Below are 22,817 nucleotides of genomic sequence, written 5' to 3'. Positions count from 1 at the left end.
TCTCTCTATATATATATATATATATATATATATATATATATATATATATATATATATATATACAGTATAGTGTGTGTGTGTGTGTGTGTGTGTGTGTGTGTGTGTGTGTGTTTTATAGAGAACATTCACACACATGGGTTCAACTTCTGACCCTGCCCTGTGACCTTGACCTCTGACCGATCGTTCTCAAAGTTAAATCACTCCATTTTTGCCTTACTTTCAGTCCTTCCCTCTTGGTTTGCCTGAACGGAATAAAAACTTCGATGTTCATATAGTAGTTCAGCGTTTGTCCTGGCCCTGTGTCCTTGACCTTTGACCTGTTGCTCCCAAACACAAGCTTCTTCACTGGCTGACCCTCAACCTTTCCATCAAATTTGGTTAATTTCTGATAAAAACTGAGGTTCTCACACACACACACACACACACACACACACACACACACACACACACACACACACACACACACACACACACATACACACACACACACACACACACACACACAGCGGTGGCTCAATCGGTAGAGAGTTGGCCTGCAGTCTTGACGGACCCGGGTTCAAATCCCGCTGAGGCAGGGAACAGTTTAAGGATTTGAATTTCATAAATATCAGACTTTACTGATCTACCAGAAGACCCGCCGACATGTCGTAAAAGTACCCCCGCTAATACCAATACACCAGTCCTGTATGAGACAGCCCTAGCATGTATTCAGTATGGACGGTGGGTGTTAGCGCCGAAATGGTGACATGTAGAGGTGTGCGGTACGTAGGAGGACTTTTGGGCCTTGAAAGCAGGCTGTGAAGCCTATGCCCAGAGTCGGTCACATTATATATAAAAAAAAAAAAAAAAACGCAATGACTGATACAACACCACCACCACTACCACTACCACCACCACCACCACCAACGACAACAACAAGAACACCCTGATCATCCCCGCAAAAGAGCAACACCGCCACTATAAAAAAAAAAAAAAAAAATCCTCCCTCTTTCTCTTCACCAAATCCCTAGGTTGGAATCGAACGCGGGTCCGCTCAAATGACAATCCTGGCGTCCACCCATCCATTACCTGTCCATTTATCTCCCCAGAACACGTGTGTCACCTTTGTCTCACCTGAGCTAAAACACCTGTGGGCTGAGGTGGGTGTGGCAGGGGCTGTGTAGGTTGTCATGAAGGATTAGTCAGGCAGGAAAAAATATGAAAGTACCCTCAGTTGTGTGGCATATTCTGATCAGTTTTATTCGCTTCATTTCATTTATTATTATTATTTTTATTATTATTATTGTTATTATTATTATTATTATTATTATTATTATTATTATTATATTTTTTTGCTACCTGCCGCTGAGGGGGAGCCTATACGTGTGGCAGTTTGTACTCTGTGTGGAGCAGCTGCGGCGCCCACACGGGAGCCAAATTTCCTCATACTTCCTTGAACCTCGTCGTGGGGAGGGACCCATGTTCGACCCCGGTGAGGCGCTGTCTGCTACAAAAGGCGCCGGATCCCTACAAGGTGTATTTACTGTATTATACCTGTAGGACGGCCCCACAGAAGCAGTTACTTACCTTTGGTCGATGGGTCTGCATGTCTGGGTAGATAGGGGTTAAGCAACAACAAAAAATCTCCCGACGATTTATTAACTGGAGAAATTACTAGTATATGTAGTGACAGTTTGGAAATTAATCCCATTTAACAGCTTCACACCTGATTTTCTCCCCAAGCAAAATATAATGGTCTGAAGGAAGCAATAATAATAATAATAATAACAATAATAATAATAATAATAATAATAATAATAAAAGATACGTCTACGGTTTCAATAAGTTAACAGTCTCATACTCCTACATCGCACTCTCAGCTGAATAAAATCGTCTGGCTTTATGGAATACAGTACTAGAGTTGTCCCTACCATGAGAAGGTGAATGTAGACAATATTAACACGTCGACATCTATACCCGCTCTCAGCTGAGTAAAATCATCCGGAGTTAGCTGGAGTGAAATACCCGAGTTGTTCCGACCGTGAGGGGGTTATTCGGTGTTAAGTGTGACTATTAATGTGTTGTAGGATTGTATTGTAGAAGGCTTCGTTGCACCTCATCCTTAGCGATTTATTTTGCATATAACACATGAACACTAATTCTTTTCATATCGTTTTGATGTTGACCAAGTTTGCATTAAAAAAAAATAACTCGCTAAGGAACAGGCGTCACGAAATTTTCAAAACCTGTTACCGCGACACAAACATAGGTATTCTTGTCAATATAGGAGGCTGTCTAGTACGCGTTCTGTACCTGTTTATATCTGCAGTTTATATCGACGTTGATGTTCTTGTGTGTTGTTAAAGATACACCGAAACACACACACACACACACACACACACACACACACACACACACACACACACACACACACACACACACACACACACACACACACACACACACACACACACACACACACACACACACACACAGAAAGACAGACAAGAAAATGCACGGACTTCTGTAGCCTTTGGTTCCTTCTTCCTTGCATGAAAACAAGAAAGACAATGACACAGTGACAGACAGACGCGGAGACAGACAAGCAGACATCATCATCATCATCATCATCATCATCATCATCATGACCATCATCACCATCATCACACCCTGACCTCGCCTCACCTCACCCCCACATAATGACTCTCTCCAGCACTCCCCTCACACGCCACCTCTGTAATTAAACAATACAAATGAGCTCTAATTAGTAGACCGGGGTTACAGACTGGAGAGAGAGAGAGAGAGAGAGAGAGAGAGAGAGAGAGAGAGACTGGGGGTGAAGATAAGTGGGGAGATTTTTGTTGTTGGTGGTGATGGTAAAGTTTTAGGATATTTTTAGACTCTCTCTCTCTCTCTCTCTCTCTCTCTCTCTCTCTCTCTCTCTCTCTCTCTCTCTCTCACAGTATGTATCTGTATCTGTACCTATACTTATATCTCTATCCACACCACCAGTCCTCTTCCTCTCTCCTCGCCTCTCCTTCTCCCCATCCCCGCACCTCCCTCCTCCTCCCCACTCCCCTCCCTCCTCCCCCTCCCCACACCTAAGCTAGAGACAACCAGGGATAATCTTCCATTCATTATCTCACAAGTCCATAATCCAACCCGGAATAATGGCTGGAATCCCGGTAATATAACCTGGAATTAGTAGTGTCTGGCCGGAGGTGCGTCTGTAGTGGGTCAAATAGTTGTTGAAAGAGTTTGATGAATTTTGGCTTCTGACTGTTATTATTATTCATATTATGGATTCATTCACAAAAACTCTCGGGACATTTCATATGGATAGATAGGTAGATGGATAGATAGATAGATAGATATTCAGAAAAGCTCTCAGGCGTTTCATTTTTCCTTTTATCACCGGGTATATCAGTATGTCTATCACGTGAAACTAAGTAATTTATTTGCAAAAAAAGATGGATAGGTAGATAGATCAATAAATAGATGATGGTGATGATAATGGTGATATATCGGCTTCAGCTGTTGAACACTAACAAGTAGATAGATAGATAGATAAATAATAGACAGATAGATAATTAGATAGATCATGATGTTAATGGTGATGTTTTGGCGTCAGCTTTGATAGTCTTCATGTCACCTGTTTAACACTAATTAGTAGATAGGTAGATAGACAGATAGATAGATAGATAGATGATAGACAGTTAGTTAAATAGATAGAAAGTGGTGATGATAATAGTGATATATTGGCGTCAGCTCTGATAGTCTCCATGTCACCTGTTTAACACTAATCACCTGAGCCGGAACCAACTCATCACCGCCTGTTTGCACCTCTTACCTGGGATCCTCCGGGGCTTACTGGCAGACGGGTCACTTTGATGTAATAGCAGATCATTACCTTCACTACAGTAACGTCTCTTATATTCTATTCGCACTACCGCCAGACGATTTTCCTCAGCGTAGTGGAGAGCCGTCGTAGAGAAAGGGGTAAGTTTTTCTAAGGTCATCTTCTGGTTTGGAGTCTTGAATTTCTAAGACTTCAGTGGAAAGTGGGAAGGGGTTTGGTCCTTAAGCCCTAATTTTTTGGTCTTAGGTGGCTTTTTAACACTTCTTCCTTACTCTTCCTGTGTGTTATTTAGGCTCTCGTAATACCGACATTGATTGCATAAATATAAGGAAGAAAATCAACGTGTCTTATCTAGAATTAAACTAGCCAGTAACAACAGAGATATTGGTCCATTCGGGGATTTATGGGGTAATATTAAATCCAACTTAGGTGTTGTGCGGATTTATTTTTTTATGCTAGTTTCTGTCACTTAGGATGATGATGATGAAGACGATGATTATTACCCTCCTGTTCCTCTTTCTTTCTTTTCGTTTTCCTCCTCCTCCTCCTCCTCCTCCTCCTCTTCTTCCTCCTCCTCCTCCTCTTCTTCCTCCTCCTCCTCCTCCTCCTCCTCCTCCTCCTCCCCGGTATTAGCTTCCGTATCGTTACGTAACATATTTTGTTATATTTTCTTCTGTTCTTTGATCCATAAATATAATGTGTGTATATTTTTTTTATGTCTTAAAATAATATCAATCACCTTTTATAGTGTTTCTCTCTCTCTCTCTCTCTCTCTCTGTATTATCCAGCAAATTAGGTGTTGTTAGGCCATGTAAACTCAAAGGGAAGGAAGAGGGTGTCAGTGAGGGGGTGATGAATGAGGCTGGATGAGAGAGAGAGAGAGAGAGAGAGAGAGAGGCGGGGAGAAGAATGGAAAGTAGGCAATAAAGGAGGAGAAAGAAGAGATGCAGACTCAGGAAGAGAGGGAAGAAAAACAGGAAGTGGAGAGAAGGTAGTGATAAATATCGAGGCTTAATGAAGGTTTTGTTGAAATAAGTAGAGAAAAAGGAGGAGGAAGAAGTAAACCATAAGAAAAAATATATAAGTAAAGAAGGAGGGAGAAGGAGAAGGAGAGGGAAGGAGGAGGAGAGGGAAGGAGAAAGGAGAAAGAGAATAAGGAGGAGAGAAGAGAAGGAAATGAAGAAAAGGGATGACAATCGTCTCGGTTTAAGGAAGGAAAAAATTACGCGTAAGAAGGAAAGAAGAAGAGGAGAGAAGGAGATGAGAGAAAAGAAGGAAGATGAAGGAAGGGAAAGAAATAAAGTAGTGGATGAGAAAGTAAGAGAAAGAGAGGGAGGAAGGACAAAGAGAGAAAGAAAAAGAGAGTAAGTACCGTAAAAGACGTAGCGAGAAGGAGGAGAACAGAAAGGTAAACAGTAAGGCAAAGAAAAGATGGAAAGAGAAGAGAGGAAGAAATTTGCTGTAGAAGAAGACAGAGAGAAAGGAGGAGGAAGAAAAGGAGGGAGAAAAGGCGTAGAAGAGGGAAGATAAAAGTGTGGGCTTAGGGAAGGTATTGGATGAGAAAGTAAGAGGATTAAAGGAATAAGAGCCAAGATAAACAGCTTAACTCCTAACGTCACTCGGAATCCAATCCTTTAGACGTGGAATCCAACCCTCTATACTCGACGCTGTTTTTCTTATCGATCCCACACCGTCCATCTCTGTATCTGTCTGTATCGATCTCTCTCCCTCTCCATATTGACCTACCCTTCCGTCTGTATGTCTGTCTGTTTATCTGTATATATTACTGTCTCTCTGTATCTGTCCATCTCTCTATCTATCTATCTATCTGTCTGTCTGTTTATCTGTTTTAATGTCTCTTCCTTTCTCCTTTATTCACAACTTCCTTTTTCTCCTTAGATCCTTCTCTTCCTCTTTTCACCTCTTCCTTCTTCCTTTTTTCCTCTTCATCTGCCCTTCCTCCTCTCCTTCTCAATACCATTATTTACCCTAATTCATAGTCAGCATTCGTAATCAGCATTGTTTTTTTTTCATATTTTCATGAAACACACACACACACACACACACACACACACACACACACACACACACACACACACACACACACACACACACACACACACACACACACACACACACACACACACACACACACACACATTTCCTATCATTTATCCTCCCTCTAATTCCCCTCTTTCCCTCCTCCCCTCATCTCCCCTCTCCTCCCCACTCCTCCTCTTCTCCCCCTCTCCCCAGTAGCATGTGCGCTCCCTTTCCCTCCCACTTCCTTCCTTCTCCTCTCTCTCTCTCTCTCTCTCTCTCTCTCTCTGTTTTTCCCATTCCTAACCTTCCATATTCCTCCTCTCTCTTCCCCTCCCTTCCCCTCTCCACCCCTCTCCTTCCTTCCCACTCTCTCACCTCTCTGCCCACTCCCCATTTCTCCCCCCTTCCCACTTCTTAATGTCTCTACCCACTCCTCATTCACACTTCTCCCCATTCCCTCGGCTCTGTCTCTCCACGCCTTTCTCCCCACTCTCCTCCCACCCCCTCACACTGCTTCTCCTCTCCCCTTTTCCACCCCTCTCCACTCCACCTATAACTCCGATCTCCTTTCTCACTCCCCTTCACTCCCTTACCTCTCTCTTCCCGATCCTTCCTCCCTACCACTCACTCTGTCTCCCCACTCCCCTTTCCCACTCCCCATAATCTCCCCATTAACGCACGGAGCAATTAGGGAGCAAATAACCCCCTATTTAATTAAATGGGGAGGAGAATTGCATGCCATCAGGGGGAAGAGACAACATTACGAGCAGAGCAATGGCGTTAAAATTGTTACCTGCCTTACTGAGACATTGTGTGGGGGTATGATTGAGGTGGGGGTGGGGGGGGAATGATTGAGGTGGGGGTGGGGGATGGGGGAATGACTGAGGGGGGTTGGGGGTGGGGGGGTTATGTGTAAGAGTGGAGGTGAGGGTGAGGGTTGTGTAAGGTTGGGTGTGGGAGGTTACAAATACGAAGCTTTTGTAGAAAACGTGTAAATATCTACCCCCTCCATAAAGATAGATAGAGGGATAGATAAATAGAAAGATAGATAGATAGAAAGAGAAAGGGGGGAGGGGAGAACGAAGCCAAAAACAATAATCCTTCCTTTTTTTGCTTAAGGCGAACGTAATAAATCAAATAATAATTGTTTCAGGCCACACTCAAGCCATCCCAACCTATCCTTTTAATACCCATCCCTTTCTGTACTTTCACTCACCGTCTAACCCAGTTCTCTGTATAATATGTTCACTTTATTTTTCAAACCTAACTTCACCAAATCTAATATAGTTTTATCTAATATTGTCTTATCTAACCTGACCTAACGTGACAGTTGAATATAATGTTACTCAATCTTTCCCGTTATACAGTTCAACCCTCACATCGAGACCTAATTTTTTCCTTTCTAGTTTAATCTGTCCCAACCTCCCCATCCTAGAAGCTTACAAGGACAACGTACAGAACTAAAAATAAATAAAAATAAACACGTACTCATTATAACCAGATTCAACCAGTCCTAACCTAGTCTAAACTAGCCACTCCTCAGATCCACTCATTTCACCTGAATTATGCTTTTCAATACTACAAGCGTTCATCAGTGTCATCTCTTCCAACAAAAAATCATTCTAGCCCAAAGTAATCTGGCGAACTTAACTTGTCTTTTAAAATCCTGGAAACCTCTAGGCATTTTTTCATATTTATTCTGTCAGTGTTTACATTAACCCAGCATAACATAATCGGACTTAACGAAACTTAATTTACTCTGTTAGAATTGTTCCTGCACAGACCTAACTTCATATTGTATTTCTGACCAGTCTTACTCTATACTGAACTCCAGACCTAGCCTCTTACTTGACTTAATCTAACTTACTTGAACTTTACAAGCTAACCTAATCAAATGTAACTTAGCCTAACCCAACCTAACCTAACGTAATATATACTAAATTAGTGTAACCCAACCTACCCTAACCTAACCTAACCCAATCTAACCTTAACCCAACCCAACGCTACCCAGTCCACCCAGTCCCAACCCAACCCCAAGCCATCCCGATCCTCAGCATACATCACGGCCCTCGTCCCCTCCTCCCCTTTAATTCCCCTCCATTACCTGTTATAGACTCGCTAATTATCCTCGTGGAAGATTATCCGTAATCACCTGAGACGAATAACTTCATCCCTTCCCCCGTGGCACTGGGTAATTATCGTTATTTGGACCGTAAATTAAGTTTAAGATACACGTAAACAGAGAGACCATTTGTCGGGGTATGAGATCACCTGGGTCGGGGAGGATGCTTTGTCTTGCTGTGGACGGGGTGAGGGGTGGGGGAGATAGGAGAGGTATGGAGGGGAGGGGTGAGGTATGGGTGAGTGGTGGATATAGGAGGAGGGGCATGGGAAGGGATGGGCATGAAGGGGAGGGGTGAGAAGTGAGTGAGTGGTGGAGGTAGGAGGGGTATTGACAGGGATGGGGATGAGGCGGAGGGGTGAGAGATGGAGGGGTGAAAGGTGGGTGAGAGGTGGAGATAAGAGGATGCAAAGAGGGGTGAAGGGAAGGAGGGATGAGAGGAGAGAGAAAGGAAGAGGTGAAAGGATAGGTCAGGAGTGAAGAGGGACGGGGCTAATAGGTAAATACGGAGAGGGGTGAGGAGGAAGGATAGGGGAGGGGTGAGCAGCGGTGGAATTAAGAAGAAAAAAAGAAGGGAAACGATGCGTAGAAGAGTGGGGAGAAGAAGTGGACGTGGCGTTGGGGAATTAGGATCATAGAGAGGAGTGGAGAGGAAAAGGAAGAGCAAGATGGTTAAGTAAGTGGAGGGGAGGAGGATAGGGAGGGGAGAGGTAGGAGGACACGGAGATGGTTGTGGGGGAGGAGGGAGTAGGGGAAAGGAAAGAGGAAGGGAGTGTGAGAAACAGAGGAACGAAAGGTATAGGAGAGGAGAGAAAAAAGGGTAGGGGAGGTGGTAGGAGAGGGGTTAGAGGGAGAAGATTGGTTGTGTAAACAGGAAAATGCGAAGAGGGGGGAGAACTAGGAATGAAATGATAGGGAAAGGGACTGTATGAGGAGGGATGGGGGATACGGAGAGGGGGAAAGGAAAAGGGGTGAGAAGAAAGGGAAGAGAAATGTAAGGAGTGGAGGAGATGAGAGAGGGGTAAAGGACAGTAAAATGAGTGTCAGGAGGGAAGGAAGAAATGAGCTGGGGTGACATTAAAAAGAAAATTGTACTCTCCATTGTTGACATATTTTTAAAGTTGTCCTGAGCCCTGAACTACCACAATTCTTCCATCGCTTCAGTCCGATGTCGTGTGTATTTTTTTTTTTTTTATTCCTGCAACATTCAGTTTAATTCACTTTAAAATGAGTTAATTTCGAAGTGGAGGATGTACCAACAGCCTTCAATTACCGCATCAGTACTAGAGCTTTGTCCTAGGTTACGTAAAATCGTCCGATGGTTGCAAGAATATAATGGAAAAGGACTGAGTATAAGTGTGGCAAGAAAATACGTAATCTGAGCAATATATTTTACCCATGAAGGCAGTGGCCATAGTGGCTTTCCTAACTGCCTCTGTCTAACGATGGCTTGCTTTTAAATCATATATTGATATAATTCGAAAATGATTTACCTGATTTACATTCTGAACCTCAGTATCATGTAAAGTAGAATCAGATTTATGATTTTTATTGTCGCAGTTGAGCTCTTTACATCGTTCAGTATCAAAATCCATTTCCCATGTTTTGGACCAGGATCTCTCTCAATCACCTGCTTTTGTACGGGTGTGTCCAGGTGAGTAGCCTACCAGTTTTTGTGTCATCAACATATTTGGAAATTGACATCACAAATCTTTATTGATATTATTCGCATCCATAAAAACCAGAATAGGGCTTAATATTGAACCTTTTGGGAGCTACAGCACTATACTCATTCTACTCTAACTTGGCCCAAAATTGCCATATCTTTGAATGCTGAGCTGTAACAGTAGATTAACAGTAGATTATGGTGCTCATCACGAAGAAGTGTTATGGGAAGGATGTAGAGCCTTAGTATTGTCTTTTGGGGCCACTGAGCTGCGTGAAATAAGCTACAAGAGGACGAAAATGTTGGGCCAAGTTAAAAAAAAAAACATAGTAATCTGTATCTTTTCTGCTTTTCCACTGATCACTCCTCTTTGTCACATTGCGATAAGCTTCTCAACAACAGCGTAATGAAGACTATTTAAAACGCTCCCAGAAAATCAAAAATAATAGATATCCCGACAAAAGTAGTTCTATCGCAGGTGTTCAGAAGGGGATATTCTTGCATTCATTTTCACCCAGTCTCACTCCTCTCCAATCTGAAAATCTCTCTCTCTCTCTCTCTCTCTCTCTCTCTCTCTCTCTCTCTCTCTCACACACACACACACACACACACACACACACACACACACACACACACACACACACACACACACACACACACACACACACACACACACACACACAAACAAACAAACACACAGTCTCTATTTCTCTCCTACAGTAACATGTATCCCTTTCACCCTCATTCTCACCCCATCACCCTTTCTCTACTATCTTATGTCCCTCTCACATTCTCTCTCACTCGATATCTCTTTCTCGCCTATCCCCCTATCCCCCCTGAGCTATCAAATGTTAGGCTAGGTCCATAAGCGCCCTGTTAAGAACCCGGCCTACACGTCAACGTCACTATAGGCCGCCCCATAGGCCTAGGTGAGCCTATGTGTCTCAACCTAGGGCCTATGGATTGACTTGTAAATTGCTGAGTGGGTGGAGAAGGCAGTGATTTACCTGGCCGGGCCTGGATGGATGGATAAGTGGAGGATTTGGTGGGTGGATGATTAGATAGAAGGGTGCATGAATGGAAGGATGGATCGGTGGAGGATTTGGTGGGTAGACAGGCGAATGAATAGGTGGAGGATTTGGTGAGTGGATGGTTGAAATGATAAGTAGATGGATGCATGAATGGATGGGTGGATGATTTAGTGGTGTGATGGATGGATGGGTGAATGATTAAGTAGGCTGAAGGATGACAAATGGATGTGCTGGATGGTTTTTTGATGGATGTCGTCAAGGCTAGAAGAGAATTGCTTTTGTTATTGCTTTACAGCCATTTAACCGTCAGTCTCGTCCTATTTCTTGTTCTATCTTATGCCAGACGGTTTAGCTCAGTTGAGAGGCAGTCATTGGAGCCTGACTATGAATACTGTCGCCATTAACCCCTTCATGGTCAGGACAACTCTGGTTTGTTTTTGCAGCTAACGCCAGCCCATAACCCCGACAATTACCACTTCCCATCCCCTCCCTTCCCCTCCCCTCCCACACTTCCGCCCCACCTTCCCTTCCGTCTTACTTCCAACACAACACTTCAACTCCCCTTTCTCCCCACTGAAGACACTCACCTCCTTCATCCTCCCCACTGAAGTCGCTCATCTCCCCATTCCTCCCCACTGGTGTCACTCATCTCCCTTTTCCTTCCCACTAAAGCCACTCACCCCCTTTCCTCCTCATACAAGCAACTCACTTCCCCTGTCCTCCCCACCGAAACCACTCATCTCTCTTATCCTCCCCACTGCAAATCTCCCCGTCTTCTCTTTCCTTCCCACACAGAGTCATTCCCAATTCCTTCCCGTCCCACACAGAGTCATTCCCAATTCCTTCCCGTCCCTCCTCTTCTAGCACTTCCTTCTTTCCACATCTTCTTCCCTACTCACATCTTCCTTTCCCACATTTTCCCCTCCCTGTCCTTCCCACACCCCATTCAACATTTCACCCCCAACCCCTCTTTCCCCATTCCGCCCTCTATCCCCCCCACTCTCCCCACACCGCCCTGCCTCACCTCATTCCCAACATTTCACTCTCATTTCCCACATTTCCTGTCTCTATACATTCACCACACTTCTCACACTTCCCTCCCATTCCCACACCCCTCACAACACCTCCCCACATCCTCCCCTCTCCATCCCTCCCCACACGTGCCCTCGCCTCTGCCTCCCCACTCCATCTCTCCCCACACCTTCCCCACATTGTTTTCTTTACTCCTTTCATTGTCCTTCATTCCTATTCCTCCTCTCCCCACACGCTGAGCCTCCCGTCCCTTTCCCTCCTTACATTTCACTCCCACCTCTCCTCCTTCCCTCCCCCACTCTCCCTTTCCCTCTCCCTTCCCCTACCCTCCCCGCACACCTCATCCCCAGCGGTATAATGATAACCACCGCGTAATATAATTGTGGAGGGAATTGATTACATTAGAACTCGATTCACTCGCGAGGTGGCAACAGCGGCCCGAGAGAGAGAGAGAGAGAGAGTTGCCAGGAGTTTCCCATATATTTTCCTCGCTTCTTTCACTAATCCTCAACTTGGGCAAATGTGTGAAAATTGAGTTCATTGTGTTTTAATCAGGACGGAAATTGGTGTAGAGGGACAAAAATGTTGAATAATCCAGATCTGTTGACGTTGTATTAGAGGATATTGCCCTTGAAGCTGTTATGTTTCACCCTTCTTCCGTTGACCCTAGCCTGAAACTGAACGTGTATTAAGGTCATTGCGTTTCAGATATGTAGAGAAAATTGACGTAGAACGAGAATTATTGAAGCTCTTCGTTTTTTTTTTTTTACTTGTTTAGAGGATATTGTTTCCACGTACCCTGCCTCTTCCATCGATCCTCACTCGAAACTGAGAGAACTGTGTGAATATTAGACTCCTTCTGTTTCAGTTTGGACATAAATTGACAGAATGACGGGAATAAGTAACTAAGAAGTACCTGTAGAGAAATATAGTCTATAGATTAGCAGGGTATTGTTTTTGAAACTGCCATATTTCTCGCTTCCTCCATCCATCCTCTTTTCCATTTGCGGTAAATTCCCTAATATTAGGTTAATTTCATTTTGGACGGAAAATTGGCGTAGAGGGCAGGGAATGTTGAAAATCTGGATGTCTGTTTTTCGGATATTTTCTTTTCATGTCGTCATATAATGTACTCTGCTTTGTTCGCATATTTCTACCTCGTCCCTTCATCCACGCTCGAAACTGCAGCAGACGCATGGAAATTAACTCCATGCATTTGACTCGGAACGAAAAAGTTGCGTAGGAGGCTTTTTTTTTTTTTTTTTTTTTTAGGATATATTCTAGTTGCCATAATCCAGTCTGCTGCTGGTCCTTGCTTCAGGTTGGAAATGCTTGAAATAGAAAGTTTACTGCTATTTTTTTTGTGGGGATTATCTTTGAAGTTGCCATATATATCAATGTTTCCATTGATCATCCCACAAACTTGCAGTAATCAGCCTCCTCGGGTATGGATCTGGACGAAAAATTGGCGTAGAGGGAAGGGAATGTTGGCAATCTGGAGCTGTTAACGTCTTTTTCGGGCTCGTCTTTTGTTGTTGCCATATAATGTATAATGTTCGCATATTTCCCCCATCTGGGCTTGAATGGCGGGCATAACTGTCTAGTATTTGTATCTGTGTGCTTCGTTCCCCGTGCCTTCGCTATAAAACTCGCTGTATAACAAAATACAACACGTCAACGCATCCGTACATCGCGCAGTCACCCATGACGCTTATGAGCAAACTATTTGTTTACGCATCGAAGGTTCCTCAGTGCGCATTTCCAGATTCCCGTTAGCATCGGCCGAGAGCCTTCAGAATAAACATTACCTCCCCCCATAATCCTCAATACTCCTGGAGCGACGAAACTTAAGCCAGGGCCACAGTGAATCCGACACAACCCGCGGATATATAAGAGACCCGCCAGCTCGCTCATAATTCGCTGCCCGTTATAACAATAGCAGTTATGTTTGTCTTCCATTACGAGACGCCGCCCCGAGTGGGAGGAGCCCAATGTTGACTCCTCCCCCTCCAGCGGATTAGTTCCCTCCCCGGCCGCTAGAGACCCCCAGGAGGCGAGGAGCATTTTTTGTTTACCTATTTTTCAGCGTTTTACATTAATTTTCAGGCCATCTTCGATTATTTTTAGCTGGGATATGGTTAATTTGGGGGTTTGGGGATACAGGGGGAGTGTTAGGCGCTGATTTGTTGCGGTTAGAGGAAAAGGTGTGGTGGTTACAACTGTATTCCTAGAGATATCAGTCGCTACTAATTGTGTAGGAGGAGCCGCTCTTCACTGTACACGGATTCAGCCAATGAGCGTCGAGATTTGCAGGTGGCAGCGTTGAGGGCAGCCAATGGGGACGTGTGTGGCGGCATGGCGGGCCCGGCGGTATGCTCCAAGTGTTGATCATGTAGTCAACATCGTGTAAGTGTCAACATTACTATCCCCGGCTTCCTGTCCGCCGTCCCCGCCAGCGTTAGGGCCACAGGCTGCCCCACGACCCGCCGCTGTCCCTCCCCATGTGGCCGGCAGATGAAGTTGAGGCGGAATTATTGTGAGGGTGACGGTGTGTGAGGGTGTGTGGCGGCGGCGTGGTGGTGGCAGTGGCAGTGTCCGGCCATGGTCATGATTCCCACGCCATCCACCGTCATACACACGCCCACGCGGCCAAAACTAGGCTTCTCCATTGACAGTATCGTTGGGCGTGGTGGTGTAGACTCTAGGGGGTCACCGCCCCCTTCACCCGGCTCCCCTAGAGGCAGCCCGCGGCCCCGGACCCCCTTGGGGTCCCTAGGCGAGCCGCATAAACCACAGGTTCGAGTCCCTGAGCCAATCCATCCCCTGGCCCCAACGTCTGCGGCGTCAGGGCTGCCCCATGGGTCCGTCCCTCTCCTGCCCGCCCTTCCAGGCCTGCACGTGCCTCAAGCCCTGCATCTTGCCGCCCTCCTGCCTCCTGGTGCCCCCCATGGCCTCCCAGCCACCGTGCCCCCCGTCCTACTGGGGCAGATGCCTCCCCTGGGGACCCCCTTGCCCCCAGCACCAGGACCCAGGGAGTTCCCGCTGTACCCGTGGTTGCTTTCACGCCACTCGCGCCTACTCGCACATAGATTCCCAGGTAACTCATATTCAGCCGTTTTCACACACACACACACACACACACACACACACACACACACACACACAATCATCATCACCATCATCACATTCAAGAAGTTACAGTGCTTCAAATGTACAATCAGGGACAGATCTTGGCCTAACATTCCATTGTGACTACCTAACACTCAGAGCATGTCCGCCACTATCCTCCCTGACACTCCACATGAGAGAGGATCATTTACGGGCAAGGGAACATATCAGCCCTCTCTTACTCATTAGCCATGGAAAAGTCAAAAGTGGAATAGGTGAAACATTAGGCTAACTTTTGTTCCCGACTGTACACGTCCCTCTGCTACACCCCCTGAAGCAGCCGCGCACACACACACACACACACACACACACACACACACACACACACACACACACACACACGTTACTCCTAAATTTACTCTGTTGCCTCTAAATTCTAATCTGTTATTTCTATTTAATATATTACTCTCGAATTTAATCTGTTACTCCACTATTAAATCATTTACTTTTAATCAGATCTCATAATCCTGCATTTATCTTTTGCCCTTAAATTTAATCTGTTACTCCCGCCTATAATCATTTACTACTACATTTATTTTGTTGCTCCTGAGAAAATTTAATCCGTTCCTCTTCAATTTAAACTTTTGCTCCTAAACATAGTCCTTACTCCAAAAATTTAATCTTTGACTCAAGGTAAAGTTATTCTAGTTAGGTTGGAGTCTATTTCCAGTGTAATCATGCCCTTTCTGTTTCTTTACGGCCATTGTTATCAGAGCAAGTGCTAGGTGGGCGGTGTTAGGTACCGCTCTTATCCTAATAGATGATCCATTATGTAAGTGCACTGCAATCTAGTTATTAATTTCTTTATCGCCACCGGTCTCTATTAATTTCTTTATCATAACGATCTCCCGTCATCGCCTATCATCTTACCTCGTTCGTTTTCATTTTGAGGTCGAGTCTCATTATGTAATATCGTTCAGTACACTACGTAAAATTACTGTACATTAATTTTGTAACGAGAAAGGAAGTTACTAGAATCACTTTTGTACTTTTTCTTTCATTATTTCTGGAGTCTACCTCATCCCATCCTTAAGTGAGAAAGGGGTTGAGATGATGATGATGATGATGATGATGATTTTTTTAAACGTTAATGCCGTGAGAATTATATGATGACGATGATGATGATGTTTTTCATCACGTTAAGCTGTGAGAATTACATGACGATGATGATGATGATGATAATGATGATTTTCATCACGTTAAGCTGTGGGAATTATAAATGATGATAATGATGATGATGATGGTGATTTTCTTTACGTTCAGCTGCGGGAATTATATGATGATGATGATGATGATGATGATGATTTTCATCACGTTAAGCTGTGAGAATTATAAATGATGATAATGATGATGATGGTGATTTTCTTTACGTTCAGCTGCGGGAATTATATGATGATGATGATGATGATTTTATTTACGTTAAGTTGTGGGAATTGATGATGACGATGATGATGATGATGATATTTTTAACGTTAAGGTGTCAGAATTATGTTAGATATATATGATCACAAGTATTGCTTGATTTATGTGTACTAAATAAAGGTAGAAAATTGACTCTCTCAGAATCAGTTTTTATAAAAGGTCTTGTAAGGTGATAACAAGTTATATTCACCTGAAAACATTTTGGTAACTATATAAGGCAATTTATGTAAAAGAGTATGTATGTGTCTGTGTAAGTGTATGTATGTGTGTAAGTGTATATGTGTAAGTGTCTGTGTAAGTATATGTATGTAAGTATCGAAGTATGAATGTAAGTGCCTATGTATGTGTGTAGGTATGTGTTTGTGTGTAAGTGTATATACAGTATGTTGGTGTCTCTGTGTGTAAGTGTATATATATAAGTGTTCTTGTAAGTATATTGGTTTCCTGGGAAGGATACACGTGATACAGCGTGAGTTCTTTATCTTCAACATTTCGAGCTACACAGAAATAAGGTGAAGCCAGGATTGTTGGAGCTTGAATGGTGTGTGTGTGTGTGTGTGTGTGTGTGTGTGTGTGTATGGCCCGTTTCTCCAGGCATGTTATTTGCAGTTCTCTCACTTCTTTACTTTCTCTTCCCTTTGTGTGTGGTTCCTGCCTCATCTTATTTTAAAGTGTGGGAAAATGGTCAGGAGTATGATGATTGTAAGGAGGAGGAGACTGATGATGATGATGATGATAAGGGTATGAATGATGTTGATGATAAGGAGGAAGATAATGATGATGAGGGGGAGGAGATGGAGAAGGGGGAAGGTAAGAACGATGATGATGTTGATGATGATGAGGAGGAGAATGATGATGACGAAGATTATGATGGATTTTTGTAATTTTAAGTCTCTGGCATAGATAAATACCTTGTTGTATGATGCATGTATAGTTAGTACGGGTATACGGAGATAAAAAGGTATACACAATTTGGGGAAAAAAAAAAAAAAGATTAGAATTGATACGTACCACCACGATTCACCCCTTCCAGCTTAGGACGTGTTTTTTCCATTTCCTTCTTGCTGCCACCAGACGATTTTATTCAGCGTAGGAGAGAACATTACAAGCAGTGGAGGGGTTAACGAAGGCTCATATCTAACCCCTCCAGTTTGAAAAGCCTCTCTGGAGTCGAAAAAATCGTCTGGGGTTAACAAGAATTAAAAAGAAAATGAATCACGGGGTTTTTAATTCGCCCAAGACTTACATTTAGAGAGAGAGACAGAGACAGAGAGATCAGCGAAGGAATATTAACCAGAAGAAATAGAGAAGCTAAACAGAGGAAATGTGAGGCGAACTTTTGTCTCAGACCGTACATTTCTGCTTTATCCTCGAGTTCAGTCCTTCATTTCGACCATTTTACGTTGCCGGAATTATATATTGGGCCGTTAAGAGTAAATTTTCGCCAACAAGTCGTTCTATGTTTGAGTCCTGTTTTCCTTATTTTTCGTTCCTCACTGTAAACGTCAAAGAGTACCCTTCCTTGTCATGCTTTTGTGTGTGTGTGTGTGTGTGTGTGTGTGTGTGTGTGTGTGTGTGTGTGTGTGTGTGTGCGTGCGCGTGCGTGCGTGCGTGCGCGCGCTACGTTTTGCTATTACGTAAGAATAATTTGTGTAACGCTTTCCAACACCGCAAGAAGTATAGGTGGAGAAGAAGAAGACGCTGATGATGATGATGATGAAGTAGAAGATAAAATGATAATGATGATAATAACGTACAGTACTGGAAAATGAGAATGATGCACCTGCTGCTGTTGGTGCTGCTGCTGCTGGTGATGATAATAAAGATGATGATGAAGATAATGATGATAATGAAGACGATAATAATGAAGACAAAACTAGTAATGAAGACAAAATTAATGATGAAGACAGATTTGATGATGATGATGATGATGATGTTATAAGAAGCACACCAAGACAATGACAGAAAACGCAGAACAAGAGTAAAAACGACCCCCATCTCACCACGCAAACTGTAAAGGGATTCAGACTACGGAATATATAATTATGTAATTGAGGGTTTTGTATCCAGCCGAGGCGAAAATGTTATATTGATGATAGCCAGCGGGAAATTGGTTAACCCCCTCTTGGTCGGGACAGCTCTAGCATTCTATCCCAAGCAGATGATTTTATTCAGCTGAGAGCGAGTCATAGGAACCTGAAGATTGTTAGACTGAGGAGCGTTCTCTCTCTCTCTCTCTCTCTCAATTTTCCTACCACCCTTATCTCTGCTATGGCTTTCTTTACCACTCTACAGTTATTTTTATTATCGATGTATGAGTTTTATTACTTTCTTTTTTTTTAATTCTTTCATCCTTGTCGTCAATTTCATTTTCATTTTTCATCGCTCTTTTAGTATTATGGATTTTTTAAAACTCTCTTTGCCATTTTTTTTTTTCTCGTTTTTCAATTGCCGTTTCGATTTTATACCTTCCTTTTCATTATTTTTCATTTCAATCACCGTTTTCGTCAATTTCCTGTCACGTATTTTAGCGTTCATTTGCTTATATGACTTTCTTATTTTTTAGTTTTTTTTTTTATCGTTATCTGTTATTCTCTCATCGTTATTGTCTTTTCCGTATCAGTCATATCGCTCTTTTGCTGTTGTGTGTGTGTGTGTGTGTGTGTGTGTGTGTGTGTGTGTGTGTGTGTGTGTGTGTGTGTGTGTGTGTGTGGTACTTCGCCTTTTTTTTTATACAAGGAAGAAGGAACCAAAGGCCAGAAACCCGTAAAATTGTTCCCCCCAAGAAGAAATAAAAACAAAATAACAGAGAGCCAAATTCAAGATCCGTCCATTTCGGGATACCTGAAAACATTGTGCTTAAAAGACTGGAGTTCATAGGCAGTGGGAAATAGGACAGTTCCAGAGTTGACCTGGTGTGCGTCTGCTAGCAAAAATACGTCTTCGGAATCGCAGTATACAGTACGTCATCGGATTCGCAAAATACGTCATGGGGTTCGCAAAATCGGATTCGCAAAATACGTCATCTGATTCGCAAAATACGTCATCGGATTCCCAGTATACGTCATTGGATTCGCAAAATACGTCATCGGGTTTCGCAAAATACGTCATCGGATTCGCAAAATACGTCATCAGATTCGCAAAATACGTCATCGGGTTCGCAATATTCATCGGATTCGCAAAATACGTCATCAGATTCGCAAAATACGTTATCGGATTTGGAAGGTTATTGATTGTCGTAACCTTGTCAGAGTCTGTGAATGAAAACTCTCCTAGATTTTATTCATTTTTCTATCAGTTGAAATTATCAGGTTATCAGTCCCTATCTCATCATTTTTTATCTATCGCTATCATCACTCTCTTTACCTATATTTATTATGTGTCTTTATCTCTCTTTTTATTGTGTTATTTTATTTTTCGATCACAATTTTTAGGCTACTTTCCTTATCACTATCGTTGTTACAAGTTTCTTTCACTCTTTATGATGCGTCTTTATCTGTCTTCATCTTACCATTTCTTTATCGCTCTTTACCTGCTCGTTTCTTTATCTCCCTTTTATCATTTCCTTACCTGTTTATCTTATAATTTCATTATCTTTCTTTAGCGGTTATTAATTTATATATCACTGTCGCTGTTATCATTTTCTTTCACTCCTTATGATACGTCTTTATCTGTCTTTAATCATTTCTTTATATCTCTATATCTTATCATTTCTTTATCCTTCAACACCAGTTATTATTTTCTTCCTCTATCGTTGTTATCAATTTCTTTAACACTTCTTTATCTTCCCGCTTTGTTCTCTCTCTCTCTCTCTCTCTCTCTCTCTCTCTCTCTCTCTCTCTCTTTCTTATGGCCATTCCCTCTTTATCTTTCTATATCTCATATCTATCTGTCGCTAATATAATTTTCTTATCCATCTTGTCTTATATCAGTGGTTTCCAACCTTTTCAAATTCTCGCCCCTCCCTCCTCACTGAATGACACGTTCCCGGCGCCCCTCTTCCTCATATACTGTATTTTACTGCCATAGTTGGCACATGTCAATAAATATCATAGATTCTTAATCTTTGAAATTGCTTACATATTCAAACTAGATTTCTTATTCATATCTGAAATATTTTCTCCATATTTAGAAATTACTGAATTCCATCATACAGTAATTCATAGTTTTCAGATATAATTACCCTGTTTATCAAGCCTTCGCGCCTCCCCAGGCAGCCCTTGTGCTCCCTAGGGGGACGCGCTCCAGAGATTGGAAACCACTGTCTTGTATAATCAAACCTATCAAATCTATGGTTATTCATGATCACTGCTGTTACCATCATAGTCATTCGCAACCACAGCTACCACTATTCCTGTCATTAACAACCACAACTACCACTATCCCTGTCATTAACAAGCACAGCTACCACCATCCCTGTCATTAACAACCACAACAACCACTATTCCTGTCATTAACAACTACAGCTACCACTATCCCTGTCACTAACAACCACAACTACCATCATCCCACTGTTTCAACCACAGCTACCACTATCCCTCATTAACAACCACAATTACCACCATCCCAGGCGTAACCGCAACTTCCCGTACCATTCAAAGCCAAAACTACCACAATTATACATCAGTTCACAACCACAACTACCACCATTCCTGTCGTCACAACCACAACTACACCATCCCAGTCTTTCACAACCACAGCTACCACCATTTTACCTACAACCACAACTACCACCACTCCTAATCACACCACAACCAACCACCACTACTTCCGTCCTTTTTGGCCTACCACAACTACAGCATTCGGGGGCATCTCAACCACCACTACCACCACCACTACCATTTCTTCCCCCAATACATGTCCCTCGCAATAACAGTATCCAACATCTCTCTCTCTCTCTCTCTCTCTCTCTCTCTCTCTCTCTCTCTCAGCAACAACTACAACTACTGCTACTACTGTTACTACTACTACTACTACTACTACTGCTACTATTACTACTACTACTACTTCGATCTGGCACGACTTCCATCACACAGCCACAAAATATCGCTCTTTTCTCTCTATCGCAGCTCTCTTTTACTCCTTTTCTCTCTCATCTCTCAACCACAACTCTCTCTCTCTCTCTCTCTCTCTCTCTCTCTCTCTCTCTCTCTCTCTCTCTCTCTCTCTCTCTCTCTCATCTCATCTCATCTCATCTCACAACCATAACTGTACGACTCTCACCCTCATCGTCCTTCTCTCTTCCACCTCTTTTCGCACCGGTCAGACTCTACGGTACAGTTTGTTTGTCTCATATCCCTGTTCACTCAGCAGGACAATATAACACCTGGATTGTAATGTAGAGGTTCTTATTCTTGGAGAAAACTTGGACTTAGAAAAATTAATTGTTTTCGTTAATTACCTTCGTGCGGTCGACAGGTGTTAATCTAATCTGTCTTCTTCCTCTACCTCTTATATCTGTCTGTCTGTACCTGTCTGTCTGTCTGTCTGTCAGTGGATCTGTCTGTTTGTCTGTCTAATCGTAGCCCATCTGCTTCATCTCCCTCTCCTCTCTCTCTCTCTCTCTCTCTCTCTCTCTCTCTCTCTCTCTCTCTCTCTCTCTCTCTCTCTCTCTCTCTTCCCTCACCCCACCCTTCCTCTCCCCTCACCCCTCCCTCTTCTCTCATCCCCCCGTGGTCTCCCCTCAACGTTTCCTCCTCTCCCTTCATCCCACCCACCCCACCCTCTCTCCCCTCACCCCAACCTCCTCTTCTTTTCTCCCCTCACCCCAACCTCCTCTTCTTTTCTCCACTCACCCCAACCTCCTCTCTTCCTCTCTCTTCACCCTTCCTCCTCTCCCTTCACCCCACCCTCCTCTCCCCTTCCTTATCAACACCTCACCACCCTTCATCGTCCTCGTAATTGCGTTATATCGGTACAAGAGATCGTAACCAGTGAGTGAGACTGATTACGTGTGTGTGTATGTGTGTGTGTGTGTGTGTGTGTGTGTGTGTGTGTGTGTGTGTACTCTTTAACTCCTATTTAATGTATCTCTCTCTCTCTCTCTCTCTCTCTCTCTCTCTCTCTCTCTCTCTCTCTCTCTCTCTTTCCCCCCATCTTCATTCCTTCATTTCATCTCTTCCCTTCTTCCCTCTCTTCTGTCATCTTTCCTCCTTCTCTCCCTCTCTCTCCCCTCTTTCTCTCCCTCCCTCTCCCTTCTCCCTCACTTTTCCTCCCCTCATTTGATGGCTGGTTGATGTCGTTGGATAAAATTGATGTTGGCTGTTGTCATTATGCTTTCAGGTAAATGAGATTAACTCCGTATGGCATGGTTTAATGGAGAGAGAGAGGGAGAGAGAGAGAGAGAGAGACAGACAGACAGACAGACAGACAGAGACATGCAGAGAGAGAGAGACAGACAGATAGAGACAGACAGAGACAGAAATACGTGTAAACCAGGGGAATGAGAGACAGACAAACAGACAGAGAAATACGTGTAAAACGGGAATGAGAGAG

The 22,817-nt window shown here is 43.4% G+C and overlaps 1 protein-coding gene across 1 annotated transcript in view; it reads left to right on the top strand.

Moving 5' to 3' along the window:
* The first annotated feature begins 14,333 nt into the window (after positions 1–14,333).
* E5 (empty spiracles homeobox protein E5) overlaps positions 14,334–22,817 on the top strand; it is a 60,591-nt gene continuing 52,107 nt past the window's right edge. Inside the window, exon 1 of the mRNA XM_080280360.1 lies at positions 14,334–14,829. Within this exon, the coding sequence (XP_080136486.1) occupies positions 14,334–14,829 (496 nt within the window). The remainder of the gene's footprint in view (positions 14,830–22,817) is intronic.

This window comes from Coenobita brevimanus, chromosome 84, assembly GCF_032717465.1.
Source record: "Coenobita brevimanus isolate Jiangsu-jjx chromosome 84, ASM3271746v2, whole genome shotgun sequence".
Lineage (NCBI taxonomy): Eukaryota > Metazoa > Arthropoda > Malacostraca > Decapoda > Coenobitidae > Coenobita > Coenobita brevimanus.
The sequence above is the reverse complement of the archived record's forward strand: the minus strand, read 5'-3'. Positions and strand labels throughout refer to the sequence as shown.